We start from the raw sequence: 21,289 nt of genomic DNA, 5'->3' as shown, positions 1-21,289 counted from the left end.
CCTAAATTAATTAATGTTGCACTCACCTCAAAAAAATTTCACTAACCATGATAAACTATATAGTTTGATATAAACACCGAAATGAATAAGTTTTAACGTACCGAATGCAAACGAAGTTTGTTCTTAAATACCGAACGTGAACGATTTTTTACCTAATTTACCCTGTCGTTCACAAGGTTCACATTTAAGAGGGTTGACTTCTCAGCTTGTTTAGATATCTTAAATTCAAAAACAGAAATTACTAGGACTGTTGCACTTCCTGCGATTTGAGATCAATACACACGTTATCACAGAATGTCATTGTTGTGGAGAGAAACAAATCACTATCACCCTACATAACACGATTTAAGCATTTACAATTCTTGTTGCATTGAGTGGTTGAAGTCCTGATACATGCTACCATTATTTGCTTAAAACATAGTACAAATACAGATGTCATGCAACCAATAGACATGGCTCGTAAATTTTAGGAATCACTCCTAAACTGGACTAGGTTACAGGACACTTGCTCTCATTTAGAAAAAGATAACATTAAGATAATGAAAGAATTCACGAACTACTAGGCTTATATCACCATAATCCAATAGAGCGCTTGTTTCCAGCATCCAAAAAAAGAAGAAACCAACACATTATTAACCATGAATCTGTCTCATCAATTGATAAATTACATAAAGATAATGGAAGAATTCATGAACTATCAGGTTTGTATCATCATAATCTGATATCGCGCTTGTTTCCAGCATCCAAACAAAGAAGAAACCAACAGATTATTAACCATGAATCTGTCTCATCAATTGATAAAGTACATAATAGATCAGCACTCTTGCCTGGAATTTCTTCACATTTAGTGAACTCGTACAACCGACAGATGTTGCCTTCTCTAGCTAACTAATGTACATCCTTTTGGTCAAAAATAGATGATCCACTTCACTTTAAAATTTTAGTCTAGTGCCGGAAAGCATGATCCGCCTCCAGTTACCATGCGTTTTGTAACTTCTAAAGAGACTCAGTTGAAATTAAAATGCAGAACCGCTGTTTTTAGTCTTTCCAAGCATTATGTCTTTTGCTTCATTAATTTTAGAAGCAAGGTAGTGGCTGCCCCCTGCATCTGGATGGTTGGCTACCATCACCTTCCTATGTGCCTCCCTCACTTTATCTGCTGGAGTGCTTTCCCTGTTGATATCAATTCAATAAAGGAGAAGATGAATCTTCCTGCAGTTCTTATCTGCTAAAAGTGCACATTCATAGGGTGTGTTTGGTATGTAGGAAAATGTTTTCCTAGAAAAGTACTTATTTTCTAGTGTTTGGTAAGTAAGAAAAAAATATTATCCCAAGAGCATTTGTGTGTAATCTACTAAAACACTACGGGGGTGGCAGTTGGGTGGGTGGGGAGGAGACAATTAACTTGGAATGTTACTTATGGAACTTGTTTTCCCTACTTCCATTAGGAAAGTCATTTTCCTCATTTTTAGAAACTTGTTTTCCTAGAGAAAATATTCCCAAAACATTTTGACCAACCAAACATCGGAAAACTGGAAACCTGCATACCAAACACACCCATATTGCAAAAAGAGTTGAAATAACTTTCTCCACTTTAGCAAGTATGCTATATAATTACAATCAACCAAACCACAAGCTTAAAGGGAAAAAGAGGCGGGGCGGGGGGCCCGGGGGGGGGGGGGTGTTGGCAGGCAGAGCATCTAGACCAAAGTCAGGAAATGAAAACATGAGGGGATGACGAAAAACAAATCAAATATGCTATTTGCCCATATACTCTACTTCGAAATCAAAGTCTACCCACCTCATGTCACAAATCATCTCCTCATACATAACAAAGTACTAGATGAGTCTCATCGGAGATATAAAAAGAGATCAAAGTATCTAAATATAGCCTTCTTAGAGGAGACAAATATTTTTTTTGGATGAAGAAGAGGAGACAAATATTACTGCCTATATGATCTATGGAAAGGAAGCAAGGAAAGATGGATCTGGACATTTCGTCCCCTTAATCTCAAAGATATCCCTAACAGTTGTCTTCAGTGCAAAAGCATCAAAACCTGATGCCAGCATACACTTTTGACTTGTTCCAGAATAATAGCTTTTTACTTAGCTACCATGTCAAACTAATTTCACTCTTGCAGAACACTTGACAAAGAAGAGTCCATGAAAACAAAAAGGGAAATGAAGAACCACCATACTGATGCTATAGACCAGCTCTTACATCTATCAGAGACTTTCCAAAAGATTTGAGTAATTAATCCTCCAAAGGGGCCGTTCTTGTAGATCAATTGTGATCTGACATCTCTAACTTATTCTGATCTCGAAGTTTCAAGAATGCACAAGTACGGCTAGTCTGATAGTTATGGTTAACAAGGGATGTGAGTTAGAAGGCTAGTGTATATATGGTTAAAAAAGATACAAAACTATTACAACAACAACTACACCTCAGTTCCAAATTAAACTTCTCATGTTACCCTTAATGAGATGATTTATAACCGCACAAATATCTATGGCTTATTTTAGTCTACAAGTTTCAAAAATATTTCTTCCTTCAACTCCGTGCCCTGTCAAAGTGCATCACTTAAATTGGAAGGAAGGGAGTAATAATAAATGTCCAAAGTCCAATAAAGGAAACTCATTTTTCATCAATATTTGCTTTACTTCATATTTGCTTCCCGACTAAGGGACATATAATGATATTTCTCTAGTTAAAATAAATAGTCAATATTATGAGATTTATTTAGTAAGTTAGAATGAAATGAATGGTCAGTATGAACGTGCAACAAGAAAACAATAAATGTGCAGAATCTACCACGAAAGACTAATTTTCACCATAATTTTTACCCTTTAGCAAGGAACACACTGAAACTACTCCTTTTTCTATATTGATGGTATACCTACCAGCTTGTGCGCACCTCGAGTATTCCACTAAGTACCTGCTACCCTCTCCACCAGCATAGGTACAGGGTAACTCTGCTTAACAAGACTTAGGTTGCACCCACTGGGGTTCACTAGGTCACAGCCTCCGGTACAACATTGATGCAGCTCTTAATACTATGCATACTCATTATAATGTTATTTCTTATAGCCTACATTAATACACTAACCATCAAAATAACCATACATAATATCTCCATCTATGCAAATAATGAACATCTTCACATTTGTAATGTATTCTATAATTAAGCAATGGCAATCCCACTAAACCTTAACAAGAATGATAAAACACACCTGACTCCAAGAATAAGAGCAGCTTCCCTCCTCGTCATTTTAGGCTGAAAACCTCCTTCATAAAATTTTCTCATTCTTGCAGTGGGTGGTCTGGCCTTGAACGCTTGCCAAGCCTGGATGCCATACCTTCCCGCCAATGCAGCAGTAGCAACAGTCAGTCCTGCTATGAATGGTGTGGCCTGATGCACAAGTTGGAGATAAGTATGATCTTAATTCTTAATTATAATTGCTAAAACATAATGTAATGAAACCACAACAGACGGAAAAAGAAGCATGTTAACAAACATAAAAAATTAATGTATTGAAACCACAACAGACAAAAATCCAAGGGCCAGCTAGTGCACAGCTCGATACTCGGTGGATAATGGCCAACCACTTTATCCTTCTCCACTTAAATACCAGGCTTTATCTGCAGCAAGATACGAACTCGTGACATGCGCCTAACCACATATAACACACACTCTTTTTATTTATTTATTAAATGATCTTGCACTACTCTCTTATCACTCGAACAAAGCCCCAGGGTCTACTACTGATTAAATTCATGTAATACATTTGACATATATACAAATAGATAAAGCAAAATACTTGAGAATAAAATATGGAAAAACAATGGTAACTGAAGGGAGACAAAAAAGAATGCAGAACTACGTGAAAGTGAGAAAAAGAATATGGAAACTAAACATTAAAATGTGAAACATGTATGTGAATGTTCCAAAGGCCACATCGTAGACTAAGTAAGTTTAACAACAAATAGCGAGTTTCTTGAAAATAATGCAAGTGTTGCACCTAATTAAGTAAGTAAACGGCTTACAACAAAAGGGTTAACGCAAATCCAACAACAAATAGAAGACACTATATGAACACAAATGGGCACAAATATAATGCTATTCAACACCAACACCCTCGTTTGAACATCAATAACCCTCCCGTGTATTTCCTACCAATGAGGGCCTTTCTCCGTCCTCTTCATCAACCCACTCTCAAAACTTGTCTATTCCAATTCGGTTAAAACACCCTAATAATTCCATGAAGAAAACTGGTAAAATGGTTATCCCAACTAGAAAGGAAAAAATGATCTAAATCAAAGGCCATATTTCGACCCGGACGTTTTCGGAATGCCGTTAATAACCACCGAATTGCAAGTAATTTTCCTTGTGGATCCTATTTCAATGGGAACTTGATGAGTCAATCACCTACACGTCTTGCTTTTGCTGTTACATCGGGAGTTACTCCACGTATTGCTTGACGTAAAACGGATTTCGACTTTTCAGGAATATCTTAGCTGATGAAATTAGTAGTTGTTCTTGCTTCTTTAGTACCTATAGTAGTTCCTATACCTGTCATGCTCCTTGGATTATTTACAAATGGTATTCAACCTCTACTTTTTGTAACATTAGCCGCGGCTTATATAGGTGAATCCATGGAGGGTCATCATTGATAGTCTTTTTTAAAACATGACGCTTTGAGAAACTTCAACTCTCTCTTGCTTGGGTTTAGGAGCAATATTAGAAATCCAACAATTAGACAATATATTATTTAAACAGACAATAGCAAAAAGGAGTGAACTTGGGTGTAAACAACAATAGCTACTCATCAATCCAAGCTAGCATGGTCCAGCAGAACTGATATTTTTTTAAAAAAATATATGCTTAAGCAGATCAAACACCAACAGCAATAAACTTAATCCAAGTTCAAAGGTTAAAAAAAATCAAATCTTTTGATGGATAATAAGTAAAAATTCAAACTTTATCAACACAACTAACAATTAAGGAGAAGAAAGAAGACAAACAACAAGTACAAAACTTACAGCTAATTATTTCAGACTCAAATCAAGATTCATATAAAATAAGTAAGCAAAGGGGACAATTACTGAGATTAAAAAAAAAAAAAAGTTAATCTTTTTTTTTTTTTGTAATAAAAGAATTCAAAGCACAAAAAGATTCATTACCATTTTATGCAGAAGGGTTATTCTCCCAAGGGCTTTATAGAATAATTTAGAACAAAGAAAAAATCATGTCTTTTCTCAATATTTTGATATCTATGGGCCCTTTTTTCTTGTTAGGGTTTTCTCTTTGAAGCAATGAAAAGAAAGAAGAAAAATGAGAGAGATGAGGAAGAAGGGAATATTCTGGAAAATGATTATGGGCCAAGCCAAACATGACCTAGTTTCATTGGCAGATTTTTTACTCATATGACCCTTTTTTGGGCCACTGTTTAATGTTTGTTTATGTTCTAAGATTTTTTGCAAATATAACCTAAGGGCCTGCTTGAATTGGCTTATTTTAGGTGTTTTTAAGCCAAAATAATTGTTAAGTACTTTTATAGCGTTTGGATAAAATAAAAATAAAAGTGTTCTTAAACATTTGTTTTTAAGCTAAAATGACAAAAATAAATCAAAAAATATAAGCTAGAATTCCTAACTTATAACTTTTGGCTTATAAGTCAAAAGTCATAACCCCATCCAAACAGTCTCTAACACTTGTCAAACTAAAGAATGAAAAAATTCATTTTACAGGTTTTGGGGGGAAAAAAAGCTGAATATCACAAAAAATTTAAAGGTAGTTCAGTTTTCTTGTATAATTTTAGATATAATTTATTTAGAAGTCTACTCAGAATGTGTTTGGTATGAATTAAGGAAAATGTTTTTCACGAAAATAAGTAGTTTTCATACTTATTTTTTTTGTGTTTGGTATGTCAAAAGAGAATATTATCCCGAAAGTATTTGTGTATAATTTAGACAAACATTATGAAAGTTAAGGGTGGGAATAGGGGTGGTGGGGATGGGGATGGAGTGCTTATAAAAGCTAGTCAATAGGGTAATAGAAAGTTGAAGTTAAATTATTTTCAAATTTCGAAAGCTGACATTCTTTTCGTAACAAATTAAAAAAGAAATATTGTCACATAAGCTAAAGATGAGAGTACTATTTATGGCTTTCATGAATTCTACATATTGGCTTTAGTTATTAAGAAGGGAAAAGGGTCAAATTTACCCTCCAAGTATGGTTTATAGTTTAAATTTGCCCTCCGTCAAAGTTTGGGATCAAATTTGCCCTTTCTGTGAAGTTTGGGATCAAATTTTCCCTCCCCTTTAGGATACTTGATAAATTTGCCCTTATATGGATGGAAGTCTGACTTGGAGTCCACAACACAAAAAGTTAGCCACGTTGGATCCACATAGGCTTCACGTAGTCTCCCAATCCTAATTCTCTTAACCCAATTCTCTTTTGGAAAAAAAAAAGTGCTCCTACAACATTTGTTTTGTCACAGTGAAGGTTTCTTCATGAACTCTTCAGAGCATTTCTGAATAGAGGAAAACATTTTTTCTCAGAATACATTCCTAAACGTATACCGAAGTAAGATCAGAAAAGTTATAATCCTGCAAAAGTGATAACAAGACAACAAAATATATTTGTGCAGTTCAGCTTTGAAAATCCATTTTCAGTTCTCTTCAACGAAAATCCATTTTCAGTTCTCTTGAATAGTTTTTTAGAGCTTTTGACAGGGAGGCGACAACAATGAGTTAAGTTAGCTCCATCGAAGCTCACCTAAGATAGATGTCATGTTCAAGAAAGTTTTGCTGGTCAGATAAATTCTATGTTTCTGGAGAGAACAACGAATCCTTTGTCGTATTAAACATTTGTTGTTGTTGCTGCAAAAAATTTCTTACATGCCTCATATTTTATGCATTACGTGTGTACCTCGATGCGATTAAAACTCCGGCTTTTCACATTACCACATGTGCCTTGTGTCAGCAATAGTCTAGACGGGTTAAGAGAATTGGGATTGGGAAACGGGTTAAAAAGAGAATTGGGTTTGGGAGTCTACTTGGAGCCTATGTGGATCCCTCATGGCTAATTTTTTTTGTGTTGTGGAGTCCAAGTCAGAATTCCATCCATATAAGAGCAAATTTATCAAGTATCCTAATGGATGGGCAAATTTGATCCCAAACTTCGACGAAGAGGGCAAATTTGATCCCAAACTTTGACGGAGGGCAAATTTGATCCCAAACTTTGACGGAAAGGGTAAATTTGATCCCAACTTTGACGAAGGGCAAATTTAAACAATAAACTATACTTGGAAGGTAAATTTGACTTTTTTCCCTATTAAGAATAGTACCTTGGGTTTAGTTCATTAGATTAGTTAGTCAGTCGAGTCGTCTAGTTGTAAGAGTGAAAACAAGAGGCATATATTTTTTATTTTTTATAATTGTAGAATCCGGATCAACTAGTCATAACAAAAATTTAGCTAGATGAGAAGAAACCACCTAGAACATAATCTTCTAACATTTCCCTCTGTTTACAATAGTATTGACCAGTGCTTTCTTCTCCCTACCCATTCAGTATTCGAATGTCGGTCCAGCTAATCCGGATTCACGTTGTGTAAAGTCCAATAAAGTATGTTCAGTACAAAGAACATTGGGTAAAAAATATGAGCGAAGACCGTAAAATCCCGTAAATTTTACAAGTAACTTGTATTAATTACAGGCTTAAATGGACCCACACGAAAACAAGAAATAATTGGGGCATGGTAACATGTCATTTAAAAACTTTTCTTAAAGCAATATTTGCTCCAGTTTACGGCATTGTATGCCAGTCGTCCTCCACTTTTGGGGCGTGAGAGACTTCCTAAGCAAAGTATGCATGGACATTTTAGTGCTTAAAGGATTTGATTGATGTTGATAGAGGATATTATCAAGAACAAAGCAGATGAATGATGAAACTAGCAGTCACCCATTGTAACCATTTGCTGCTCCTATATTGTGGATTCTCAACAGCATCACAATTCCATGGAATTTGGCTTTTCATATTATCTTTCATCATTTGCAATCCATTACGTGATATACACTCATTCAGAACTCATTTCCAATTACAGAGACCTTATTCCTACTTAGGCTCCTCCTTGCAGTGATATTTACTTCAAGACAACAGCATTTAGCCTCAAGAAATGCTGATGTTTTCTGCTGTTGGTTGAGGTTCAAACTGACCCAGCAAAGACACAATATGGCATGACGGACTCTAGCTTTATTCTCATCCGATTAATCAGTTCTTCAAAAGATCTACCTTTGGAGTGAATGATTTGATCGATGAATATTCGAGGCTATATTTTTGTCAACCATCCCTGGAATTCAAGTAGGAAAACAACGGATTAATTTACAACAACAACATACCCAGTGTAATCCCACAAATGAGATCTGGGGAGGGTAGAGTGTATGCAGACCTTACCCTTACCTTGGGAGGTAGGGAAAAACAACAGGTTAATTTGAAGACGGAAAGTTATATACAACAACAACAACAACAACAACCCAGTGTGATCTCACAAGTGAGGCCTGGGAGGGTAGAGTGTACCCAGACCTTATCCCTACCTTGAGAAGCACAGAAAATAATATACCTTTAACTGAATAAATAAATATTGTAAATTTGTAATCTTTTTCACTATGTAGAATACATAATAAGGATACAATCATATGTAATCACAATCAAGGAGAATGTTTTTCTGTAAAATGATTCACAACTATCACAACATCACGTGCTCAACAACTCTGGGAGAAGGAAATATATCGAAGAAAGATGAATTCCACAAATCAATAATGCCTTGTCTAATCTTTATTTCTTATCTGGATTTAGCTCATGTGGTAGGGCAGCAGGATAGCTTCTTACTTGTGGCAAGAATAATTAGTTGATGACCTCTTTCACGTTGTCCTCGGCAATGGATGTATTCATAGAGGTGTTCATGGAGGTATTCTCCAACTTCGGTGGGCCTGAATGCCGCCTTGGTCTAGCAGGTGAAGGCGGGTAAGAGAGCCGCTTCTTGACAGATCCTGCTGGTCCCTTTTCTGGGATACCGTTCTCCACGCCTAAAGGGTTTTGCAACCGTGTTTTTGCTTTAGCTGACTTAGTAGGTACCATGTAACTTGGTACAGATGAGGAGCTTGCCAAACTTTCGTCATCTCTAACAGATGATACCCCAATGCTATGCCTCCTGTTACGTTCTGATTGAACACTGAACATGCTTCGCGCATCGTCATCTTGGCTTATTGCAGCTACTCTTGCCGATTTCGGTTTTCTGGATGCTACTGAATTGGCTGGCTTGAAAGGGGTAGTAGGAGATTGGTGACTTGGCTTTGGAGAAGGGAGGTCAGAATTCAGCTGATGCCGGGCAAATGCCTTGGTAATTTCTCCTCCAGCAATACTGGCACTTCGAACGGACATTTGATCATTTTGTGTTTCCCACGGTTTAGCGCCCATCCAGCGATCTAACCAGCTCCAACCCCACTGAGGATTTGTTGGATCCATAAACAACAAGTTGGCAGATCTGGGTGACTTCTTCCAGGTTTTCTGTTCAGGCAAAGTTTTTGTCACAAGCAATACTAAATATCTTCTAACTAGCTGTGAAATTGTAAATATTAAACGCATGCAAAAGTCATTCTTCTGAAGTAATTCATTAGATTTTGGACACATGCAAAAGTCATTCTGCTTTTAGAACTATATTACTTAATCGAAATGTGTGTTTTTAGTCCTTTTATGTAAGAAGTATGTTGTAATTGAACTACTTTTAGAACTATATTACTGTCAAATATGGAGTAATAGTGCAAGCTTAAGCTTAACATAACACCTGGCTAATTAAGTGGTGGAACAACTAATAATTATGGTAAATTGTAAATAAGGAAAGGGATCAAAGTGCACATTTCAATTAATTGAATGGTATGTGCTAATTCAGAAATCACAAGGATCAAAATTATAATTTACCAATAATTAAGGGACCAAAAATACTATTAATTGATTCCTAGAATCAGCATCTTCCACCACAACTGGGCTCGCATACATCTAACCTTCACATACTCCATGATATACCAATATGTATCGACTGCACTCTTTCCAACTGCTAATTTTTTAGTATAAATGAAAAGAGTAGCTAATTACCTGATGTGAATATGAATAAGCTAGTGCTCTTTCTCGTCTAACTGCAGCTTCATATTTGCTGAGTAAGCTTGCTTCAATCTGCTCTTTTGATTGCACACTGTCATCCCATTCTTCCCCTCTCTATCAAAACAAACAAGAAATGCTATTAGACTAAAAAAGCAAACAATCCATTTCAAAACTTCCTATTGTGCACATATAGATGCATAGTATTCAAATCCCTCCCCCAAAGGGAGAAAAGGGGAGTCAGTTCGGCTGACAAAATCCTACAAGATGCCAAGCATTTCAGTTCATTGCTATAGCAAGAAAGAGAAATATAGGGGTTAAGGAAAAATACAAAAAGGCACTGACAAAGTTAAACCAAGAACGAACATTCACAAAATTGAAACAAAACAGATCAGCCGCTTAACTTTTATATAGTGAAATCTGCAAGCAAATTAAACTTTCAGTAAGTAATTATTGATGCGGCCAAGTGTAGATATCAAGTTCCATATTGCAGCATCTTTTGAAGTCAACATTTCCATAATTTGGCATATAACATTTCCTAATGAGCTTTATTAAAACACTAAGCACTGATTGGGTGACAGTTTTAGTTCTCTTGAAAGACAGATAGATCTCAGGTGGTGTCAAATTGAGGATCAAATTCCATTACAGCCCTTCTTTCAGGGAAAAAGGTGGAATAATGGAAGCATACTGACCTGCAAACTCTCAAGTTCTTTTGCATGTTTCTGCATAAGCTGCCTCTGGAGAGCTCGATTCTCTTCCAACATTCTGATCCTTCTAGAACTAATCTGAGACTGCACACGAGATAGTGTTTGCATGCATTTTAGAGTATGTGCAGTTTGCCGTTCCCCTGTAGGTCCATCAGCAAGTGATTTGAGTCTCACAAGCCCTCTTAAAGCCCTCAATGCCCTCCTAGCCTGCATATCATAAACCACAACAGCAAGTTCCTTCTCAGTATCAAAACATTCATTAGTAGCTGTACTGATCTAATAAGGAAAAGTATCAACCTTATCGTAACCTAGCTGAAAAAAATACTTCCACATATGGGAAATTCATTTAGAACAAAATGAACATAAGGTGCCGTTTGGACATCCGATTTCAAATCATGATTTCAAGTTTTGATTTCAAATCCCAAATTTACCTCAAAGGTAGAATTTCAACTTCAAATCTGTGATTTCAAATTTTCTAAAATTTAAAACTTGCCCCATAATTTTAAATTTTTTCAAAAAAAAAAAAAAAATCAAAAGTAATCACTCAAGCCTACTTTATCAACCCATATTTATTGAAAACGTAATTCTTACCACCGCTTCCCTCTCCAAACCCAAAAACCAGCTCCTTCTTCAAACAGACACAAATGCCCAACCCATATTTGAAAAAAAATTGATAGTTTTCAGAAATTGTGAGGTTTTCATGTTTATGAAAAAAGTACTTGTAAAATACCAATTGCATGTCCAAACAAATTGCAACTTCAAATCAACCTTTACCCAAATCAATAATTTCAGATTATGATTTCAAGTTCACGTCCAAACACCTGCTAGAATGTACAGATGCATACCAGATATCCTCGAAATGCAGTCTGAATCCTGATTGTGGCTACTTCCTCCTTAGATTTTCCTGCAAACCGAGTCACTTTAGTTAACGGAACGACCGCTGCAGCAGCCTCGGTGGCTGCAGCAGAAGTTTCAGCAGCTGCAGAAGTGGAAGCTGCAACGGAATATGCATGTTTCGTCTGCTCCTCTTCCACTTCAGCCAGTGCGATCTCTTCCACATAAGGAACAGGACGAGGAGGAGGCACTGAGGAAGCAACCGGGGGCAAAGAATCTGCAACTGGATCCTTTCCTTTCCCAGACCATTTCTTCTTTGATTTACTTGCTTTCTGAAATTAAGCTCAAAAAACTTTAGTCACTGTTAAACAAGAAAAAAAGCCTTCAAAGCTGTACTTATTTCACGAAACCTTGTCTGACTTCTCACCTTAGAATCTGGGCTCAGAGCCTTCTTTATGGAAGAAAACCAGCTTCCTTTCTTCCCCATTTTTCAATTCATTCCTCAATTCTCCCTATTTAACAGACAAAGCAAAGCACATTACATGGCTAGCTTAACCTTTTTGGTGAGAGATTCATCAACGTAAGTCAAACAATTAACAGGAAACTAATCCCCTTCAAAACTTAGCTTTAGCTAAAACTCTGTATTTGTATTTAAATTTTTATTTAACATGTACAAATAATCTATTCAGATCCCAGTAAGCAAAAAGAACTGTGGTTCAGAACTCATAAACTATAAATCCTAGCTACGCCTCTACGTGGAAGATCACAATTATACACAAATGTATATATATTTTCCATGTATAAGTCTTCAAAGAGTACAAGGGTGAGAAAAGAACCAAAAATCACCTAAAGATCATTAAGGAAAAGGATGTAATAAAACTGCATGATCTATAAATAAAACAGTAATATCTAACCAAGATTCCCAAGTTATCATGAACCTACACTACTAATCTAATTTCTCAAACAAGAATAAAAATCAAGAAAGATTCTCAATCCTTAGTCCCATAGTGGTCAAAAATCACACTGATAGATCAAAATTGGCTCTTTATCTCAATACTTATCTTAACAACTAAACAGATAACATAACTACTAATCCAGTTGAATATATAATAGAAAAATCATGGAAGCTAATATATTAACAAAATAGTAACAGCCCACCAAATCACATTAAAGAAAATGACCCTGCAACTATCTTCAATTTTCATAATGATTGTAGTTCAAAGAAATAACTAACAAGAAACAAAGACAGCAAAAAAAAAAAATCAAGAAATGAAAAATATACATATTTTTTTTTATATTGAAGTTAAAGAAAGATCTGAAGTATATAAAGAAATACCTGTAGAAAAATATGGACCTTGTTCAGATCTCAGAAAAAATATCTAATTTTTGTTCTTGAAAGAATGTAGCTTTATCTCACAATACATGTACAGGAAAAACAAAAGAGATTAGTAAAGTGTTGGACCCCTCTTTACGTTAGTACTTGCAGTGAGATAAAAATCAGATCTTGATGAAGTTGAAGAATGAAAGAGCATGAAAAAAGACCAGCTGGTTTTGGGTCCCACTGAGTAAGTAGACCCCACACTTCTAATTTGTAATTATGTCACTGTTTTTATTTGTTATCCGGCAGATATAATTATTAGATGCTTCTTAGTTTATGTCTTTTTAGGTTTGCTTTTAATAATAACAACTCATGAAACCGACACTGTTAAATGTTAATTAAGCATTTTTACATTAGAGAAGAAAAGCATCCACACCCATAGAGGAGTTAGGAAAAAAGAACTTACCTTTTGTTCCTCCCTCTACTTCAATTTAGGTGCACGGGTCGAATTCGAGAATCAAACTTACTTATTTTGATTATATATTTAAAAATTATGTAAAAATACTATAAGTCATAATAATTTATAACTTAAAGTATCTCAATGACATATGAAAAAATCACGACCAAAGAAATATTTGTTTGAATTTCAGAAATGCAAAAAGTGCCGCATGAATTGAAACAAAGGAAAGAAAGTATAAAGATTACTAATTGATTTACTATTACTTCTAATTATCTCACTATTTCACTTTTAAAGATTATTTACTAACTCATAATTTCTATTGTTGAAATATATGATTATTTAATCCAATATTTGAATTTATTTAAGGGTAAAGGGTCAAAAATATCCTTCTACTTTGGAAAAAGGGATAAAAATATCCTCCGTCACAAATTTGGGTAAAAAATACCCCTCTCATCTTTAAAGTTTTCAAATATACTCTTGCCTTAACGGAAATTCCCAAATCCCCCAATGTAACCCGATTTCATTTTTAAACCTGACCCAACTACATAAAAAACTCATGTGCGACCAACTTGTTCTCGAGTCCTACATCTGGAGCCACTAGGCACAAGAGCGGGTAACTCATATGAGTTTTTTATTTAGTTGAGTCGGGTTTAAAGAGAGCGGATTTAAAAATGAAATCGGATTATTTTGGGGATTCCGATTAAGACAGGGATATGTTTGAAAACTTTAATGACTGGAGGGGTATTTTTTACCCAAATTTGTGATGGAGGATATTTTTAGCCTTTTTTTCAAAGTGGAGTGGTATTTTTGACCCTTTACCCTTTATTTAACTATATTGTCAAGGAGAAAAGGACAAGTGTTTGAGTTTCATTGGATTCTTCCACTCCCCTTCCTAAATTCTGGGCTTTTACCACCTTTCCCGTGAAAAGTAAATAAAACTTTATCCTTAAAACATGCATTTGATTTGATTGTTTTTAGTGTAGCAGGATAAACTATGCAAGTATAAGTTTAACAGAAAGATAAACACACATGCACATGTGGCAGGATTGTAGTACAAGATTTAAACTTGGCTCACGCGGCTTCACATGTCTGTCATGTTTCAATTAATTAAAGCTAAAAATCATGCCATCAGTAAATCGTATCACACACGATGTTTTGCATGCAACTGTCACATAGTATATTTTTCTATATATTATATTATAAAGAGTGGTTTCAACATGTCTGTTTTTTATCAATAATGAAAAAATTAAGGGTATTATAGTCTTTAAAACACATCAATGCAAAAAGCTTGCTTTGGGAGGTTGTATTTTCTCGTTTGTTTGTTGGACCTTATCAATACCTCTAGCAAAAGCCCACCTTTTCCACTGTAATTACAAATCAGGCCCTCATTTGAAATAAATGTCATTTAAAGAGGTGGGGCCATTAGATTTTTCTAAATTGACATGTGGCCCTTAATCTAACAATAATGATGTCATACTCTAATCTAATTTCCTCCATGAGGATAAATACTTATATATACCCATGTTTATTATATTGCTAAGTAATTTTGATGAGGAGATAATTTATAGTATTAATTAATCATTACTTATTAAATACTAAAATTTTATGTTAATTTCCTCCATTAGGATAAATACTTATATATACCCATGCTTATTATATTGCTAAGTAATTTTGATGAGGAGATAATTTATAGTATTACTTATTAAATACTAATATTTTATGTATAAATACAAGTCCTGAATTCTCTCCCTTCCTTTTTATTTAGCCTTGAAATTAAAAAATATTTTACTTGTCCATTTTAGCAAATCAAGAGAGATTTTATTATTTTCTTCTAATACTATCAATAGTCAAATTTAGATTTCAAAGCATAATTAATAAGTTTAATTTAGTAAAATCAACCCCTAATAAATATTTCTTAAGAGAGTATCAGGGCAACATAACTAAATAAAAAAACGGAGGGTAAATATCGAATATGAATAAGTTTTTACCTTTGTGGGGGTAAACATAATTCGCTATTAAATAACATGTAACAATTCATCATTCTTTTATACGCAAAACAAACCACCCAATGTTTTATTAAGTCTAACTACTGCTCCTATGAGATATTGATATTACATATATTAAAGCTCAACTCTGAGTTTCATGAACTTATCAGAGTTTATATTCTAAATAAAATTTATTAACATAAAAAGGATAAGAACTTATAACATTTTTCTTTGGAAGTAAAAAAAGAAAAAGTTAGTTTATTCAACTTTCAAATATTTTTATAGGATCAATAAGAAATTTTTCAATTTAAAATATATCAAATTATTTTCTTATAAATAAAATGATGTTACGAAAAGAAAGAACAAGAGCACAAGAAGATTTACTTCTTTCATTTAAACTTATGATGTAATTTGACTAAATATTGACATACACTATTTCGCTCTTTCATATACTAGGAAATTTCACTTGAAAAAAAAAAGTTTCATATTAACAATTTCGAGTCCATAAGAATGGTTTTCAATGTACAAGATCTTGATAAAATAAGATCTTCAAAGTTAAATTATCTTTATGTTTAAATATAAATAGTGATTTTTTTAAATCTAAAAAATTTATATCGTATAAAATGAAAAAAGTAATAAATTCAACTTTTTAAATGTGGGCGTGGGCCTGTACTCTCGGGAGGTAATCAACTGTAAGGTTAAAAAACATCTTTGCTCACTGCTTGCTATATTCCTGGATCTAAATTAAGAGTTTAGAATTTAGAACATCAATAGTCTACGAGGTTATTTTGATAAAGATATATTTATCGTTTAATTTGTAAAATATTGGGCCGGCACAGACCAGTCTCACCTAGTCTTTACTATATGCTACACCAGAAATGTATATACACGCGACTATGATGATAGATATTGTTTCATCTTATTTTCTCGATAGATGTGATATAATCAAATCAACTATGGTAGGATCTCGAATTCTAATCTATAAAGTTAAAAGTTTAGCTTTACCTATATAGTAATTAATACTAGTGTTGCTATCGAGATTAGAAGTTAGAAGACATGACCTTCCTTTAGAAAATTGAAGCGCTTCACCATGCGAGCTAAGAAGCTTCTCATGACATATGGTGTCATTTTACTTGTAAAATTTTCTAATGAAATGGTGTTGGATTAGAGATGAAGCTAAGTAGGCGTTTGGACATGCAATTTGAAATTATGAGATGAAATCAGCGTTTTAACATGCATTTCATCTCATTGTTTTAAACCATGGTTTAAAATCTCAAATCATCCAAAAAGGCATGATTTGGGGTTTCAAATCATGGTTTGAAAAATTTTAAATATAAAACTTGACTCATAAGTTTATATTTTGTAAAAAAAAGACTCATAAGTTGATAGATATTTTTAACAATTACTCCCATCAACCATTTACCAACCTTTATTTATGTCTACCATGTGGGAGGATTATATTAAAGAGTAGTTACATTACTATTCATGTTAAATTTTCTTTTTTATTGAACTAAAGTTTGATTAATTGATGTTGTATTTCTTTAGAAAGGCCTTCTAGTAGCGTATTAATTTTGTTATAAACTATGACTTGATCATTTGGTAAGATTTTTTAAGAATTGAGAATAATTTGATAGTTTTCACAACTTGTGAGGTTTTTATGTCTATAAGAAAAAATACAACTTAAGAAATTCAAATTGCATGTCCAAACATGATTTCAAACCATGTCCAAACGGCTCCTAAGTAGGCATTTGGACATGCGATTTCATGTCATGATTTCAAGTCATGAGATGAAATCAGCACTTCGACATGCGATTTCATCTCATGAGATGAAATCTCAAATCATCCAAAAAGGCATGATTTGGGATTTCAAATCATGATTTTAAAATATTTAAATGTAAAACTTGATCCATAAGTTTATATTTTGTAAAAAAAGACTCATAAGTTGGTAGATATTTTTAACAATTACTCTCACTAACCATTTACCCCCACCAACCATTTACCAACCTCATTAACTTCTATCAACCATTATTTATGTTTGTATCATGTGGGAAGATTATATTAAAGAGCAGTTACACTACTCCCTCCGGATTAAAAAAAGAGTCCACTTAGCCTTGTTTTCTTGGATCAAAAAAAGAGTCCACTTAGCAAATCAAGAAAGAATTAACCTTGTTTTTCCATATTTGTCCCTATTAAGTGTTATATGATCAAATCTCAATGCCTATTTATTTAATTAGGGGTAGTTTAGTCAAATTACCTATTTTTGTCTAGGAGTTAGTATTTTCTTAAGGGGTGTGCAAATAGCTTAGTGGACTCTTTTTTTGATCCGGAGGGAGTACTATTCATGTAAAAGTTTCTTTGTTATTGAACTAAAGTTTGATCAATTGATGTTATATTTTTTAGAAATGTCTTCTAGTAACGTATTAATTTTGTTATGAATTATGACTTGCTCATTTGGTAATATTGTATAATAATTGGAAAAAATTTAATAGTTTTCACAACTTGTGGGATTTTTATGTCTATAAGAAAAAATACAACTTCAGAAATCCAAATTACATGTCCAATTATGTATTCATCTCATAGTTTTAAATTATGTCTAAATTGGCTCCTAAAATTTAAAGCTTATGAGTTCGAAATTTTGTTCTTTTAAGTTAGTGAGTTCTACATAAATAATTTGTACACATTAGTGAATTTTTTAAGAGAAATATAAGATTTGGACCAAAGCTACTATAGGTCGATCCGCCGAACTTGTAAGCTCTACTCTAGCTTCACCCTATGTCGAATGACACCGCTTAAGGTAAGGTATATTTACCCCTGCCTACACACACCCCTCGAAATTCTTGAGCAATGGTGGCTCGACTATAAGGCCAATAAAGCAATCAGTTGGGGCTCCAATTTTTTGGGGCCCCATTATTTTTCTTAAAGATGTATTTTATATAGAAACTATTGCCTCAACCGAAAGAAGTTTTTCAAAATTACAATTGATAAAATCTTATATAAGACCAGTAATATCTCAAGAGATATATTATCAATTGAAAAGGAATTGTTAGAACAAATCGATTATAAAACAGTAATTAATGACTTCGCATCTAAAAACGCTAGAAAAATAGACGTTAAATAAAAATATATATGACGATCTTTCCTTTAAAAGAAAATTAGGCCTCTATTTAAAGTTTGACTTTAGGCCCTCAATGTTGTTGAGACGGCTCTGTTCTTGACGTGTCCTTCTAGGCGCTAGCATAAGTTATTGGACAATTTTCAATAACACACACATGGAACTGTTCACAACATAAATGTTCCAGCCGGACACATGTCAGGACCTTGTAGCTGATTTGTTGGAATCTGCGACTTTTGTAGGACAAAAAAAAAAGTTGAACCAAACTAACACAAAAAATATATATATATAAGTAGGTTTCACGCACTAATTTAGTGCGTGAAAGGACCAAACTGCAAAAATAAAAGTTTGGCCTTTCACGCACGAAATTCGTGCGTGAATGAGGCCAACAAAAAGTCATGCAATATCTGCCTCTTGTTATGGGTTGACCACAAAATATGTGCTTTCTATTTTTCCAATCCGATTACAATATCTAAAGCATTGTACATTTATACCTGCTAATGTCATTTTTGTTTAAGACGGAACACAATTTTGATCTATCTCTATACTTTTCTCTCATACACAACTACGACGTCAGAAATTTCACTAAGAGTATTCAAATTTTAATATTTGTTTTGCTTAAGAAGACATATTATTTATAAACATATTAACTCGTCATTACAAGATGTGGCACTTTCCTCAGCATATCTATAAATACAACATAATTTTTCGGCAAAGGATGTTCAATGAATTGTCTCTTTGCCGGTTATAGTTCCGCCCAAGTAGGGGTGGCAAATGGGTGGATTTGGTTTGGTTGAAAATGGTTTGAACAAAAATGGGCTGGGTTTCAAACCGCCCATATTTTATGTGGGTAAATATGGGTTGGGTGATAAATGACTGAGTTGGTTATGGGTTAACCCATATTATGCAAGTGTAATATTATTTCAAGTGTATGTTTATAATTTTTTTCTTTTGTCAAGTTAAATTAATTTTTTCATATAAATTCAGGGGTGAGGGGTGGGGTGGGGGTAAGAATTTTTTTTTCATTTTTTATAATTTTTTTATAAAAGTAAAATATATGAAATTGTTTTTTTTTTTGGGGGGGGGGGGGGGCTATGGAGGTAGGGGAGGGGTGGGGTGGGGGACCAGAAATTCTTTTCCATTATTTATAAATTTTTTATAGAAGTAATATATATGAAAATTGAAATTTGTGGGGGGGGGGGGGGGGGGTCGTGGAGGGGGGGGGGGGGCTGGGGTAAGAATTTTTTTTCCATTTTTTATAAAACTTTTATAAAAAGTATAATATTTGAAATTTTTTTTTTGGGGGGGAGGGTCGGAGAGGGGTGGGGTGGGGGTAAGAATTTTTTTTCATTTTTTATAAAAGTAAAATATTTGAAATTGAAATTTGTGGGGTGGGGGGCGGTCGTGGAGGGGTGGGGTGGGGGTAAGAATTTTTTTTTCCATTTTTATAAAATTTTATAAAGGTAAAATATATGAAATTGAATTTTGCGGGGGTGGGGGTAGGGATTGGAGTAGGAGGTAAGAAAAAAAATTCTCCTTTTTTTATAAGCTTTTTATAAAAGAAAAATAAAGTATATGAAATAAAAAAAAAAGTGTGGGGATGGGGGCATGGCGGGGTGGGTGGTGGGGTAAGGGTTGGGGTGGGAGGTAAGAAAGAAATTTCTCATTTTCAAAATGAGTTATTATTGGGTCTAGTGTGTTCTTATATGAATACCCATATTTTACCCATATTTGCCCATATTTTTATTGGTTAAAGTGAGACTTGAATCTCATATTTACCCACCTGAAATATGAGTGACCCAACTCACTAACAGGTGGGTAAAATGGGCTAATTTTCTAAATATGGGCTCAAATTGCCACCTTTACGCCCAAGCCATACGACCAAATTTTTTCTCTATGCATTAATTTAGTTATATGATCTCATTTCTGCCTGTAACAAATTAACAAAAAAATCAATAAGCATTTACGTAGTCTCTGGAACTTAATTTCAAAATTGACTTCTAAAGATTCGATTTTGAATAATAACATGGGTATTGCATGCATTTGGATGTATGTTTTGGTTATAATATATTAGTTGACGAGTTGAATTTTGAAATGAAAATATAACATTACGTTAATATAAGTGATGACTCTTTTCCTTGTTGACCTTTTTGTTGGCCTCATTCACGCACGAATTTCGTGCTGAAAGGCCAAACTTTTATTTTTACAATTTGGTCCTTTCACGCACTAAATTAGTGCGTGAAACCTACTTATGATCTTTTTTTTTTTTTTTGTGTTAGTTTGGTTCAACTTTTTTTTTTTGTCCTACAAAAGTCGCGGATTCGATTCGTTGCGAAGATAACGACACTTTCAAATATTGCCAAAACTTGTGAAGTTCATTAACTCGTGTACTCCAAACTCCATCCTCCAATAGCCCCTTTCATACCTCCATTCTTCTTCCAGGATCCATTTCCACGTGACTTAGGAATAGTTTCTTGTTCCCTTGGCCCAATATAAAACTTTCTTCTCATCACATTTGACTTTTGAGTTTGTGAAAAATTCTCAAAGCTAGGTAGCTTAATTATTTCAGTCTTGATATCCTCTTTCTCATGGAGCTTAAGGCTAGCTTCACTCCCATTGTCTTTCTTCTTCTCCTCCTAGCACCTTGCTCTTCTTCAGGTTTGTTTATAATGAAATAGGTTTTCTTTTTTGGGAACTTATACATTTGGGCGTTCGA

General features: G+C 34.1%; 2 protein-coding genes across 2 annotated transcripts; both read right to left on the bottom strand.

Moving 5' to 3' along the window:
* Nucleotides 1–548: 548 nt before the first annotated feature.
* Nucleotides 549–5,386, bottom strand: LOC132606902 (mitochondrial import inner membrane translocase subunit TIM14-1). Its single transcript, XM_060320576.1, has 3 exons — nucleotides 5,183–5,386; nucleotides 3,232–3,410; nucleotides 549–1,173 (listed from the first exon to the last, which is right to left on the bottom strand). The coding sequence occupies exons 1-3, from the start codon at nucleotides 5,183–5,185 to the stop codon at nucleotides 1,017–1,019; spliced, it is 339 nt and encodes a 112-aa protein (XP_060176559.1). The 5' UTR covers nucleotides 5,186–5,386; the 3' UTR covers nucleotides 549–1,016.
* A 3,223-nt stretch (nucleotides 5,387–8,609) lies between these two features.
* LOC132606901 (protein IQ-DOMAIN 2-like) lies at nucleotides 8,610–13,203 on the bottom strand. Its single transcript, XM_060320575.1, has 6 exons — nucleotides 13,035–13,203; nucleotides 12,126–12,210; nucleotides 11,710–12,030; nucleotides 10,850–11,071; nucleotides 10,155–10,274; nucleotides 8,610–9,569 (listed from the first exon to the last, which is right to left on the bottom strand). Exons 2-6 carry the CDS (start codon nucleotides 12,183–12,185, stop codon nucleotides 8,907–8,909), a joined length of 1,386 nt encoding a protein of 461 aa, XP_060176558.1. The 5' UTR covers nucleotides 12,186–12,210; nucleotides 13,035–13,203; the 3' UTR covers nucleotides 8,610–8,906.
* Between the last annotated feature and the right edge of the window lie 8,086 nt (nucleotides 13,204–21,289).

The sequence above is a fragment of the Lycium barbarum genome, chromosome 8 (assembly GCF_019175385.1).
Source record: "Lycium barbarum isolate Lr01 chromosome 8, ASM1917538v2, whole genome shotgun sequence".
In the NCBI taxonomy this organism is placed as follows: Eukaryota; Viridiplantae; Streptophyta; class Magnoliopsida; order Solanales; family Solanaceae; genus Lycium; species Lycium barbarum.
The sequence above is the reverse complement of the archived record's forward strand: the minus strand, read 5'-3'. Positions and strand labels throughout refer to the sequence as shown.

Bases quoted from the DNA above. Each gene is read 5' to 3' on its own strand.
- LOC132606901 (XM_060320575.1), bottom strand. From the start codon at position 12,185: ATGGGGAAGAAAGGAAGCTGGTTTTCTTCCATAAAGAAGGCTCTGAGC. The intron at 11,072-11,709 runs GTATGCATCTGT...TATGATATGCAG, and splicing joins CTGCATTTCGAGGATATCTG to GCTAGGAGGGCATTGAGGGC. The intron at 10,275-10,849 runs GTCAGTATGCTT...TTGTTTTGATAG, and splicing joins AAGAACTTGAGAGTTTGCAG to AGAGGGGAAGAATGGGATGA.
- LOC132606902 (XM_060320576.1), bottom strand. The intron at 1,174-3,231 runs GTGTGTTTTATC...TGATATCAACAG, and splicing joins GCTCTTATTCTTGGAGTCAG to GGAAAGCACTCCAGCAGATA.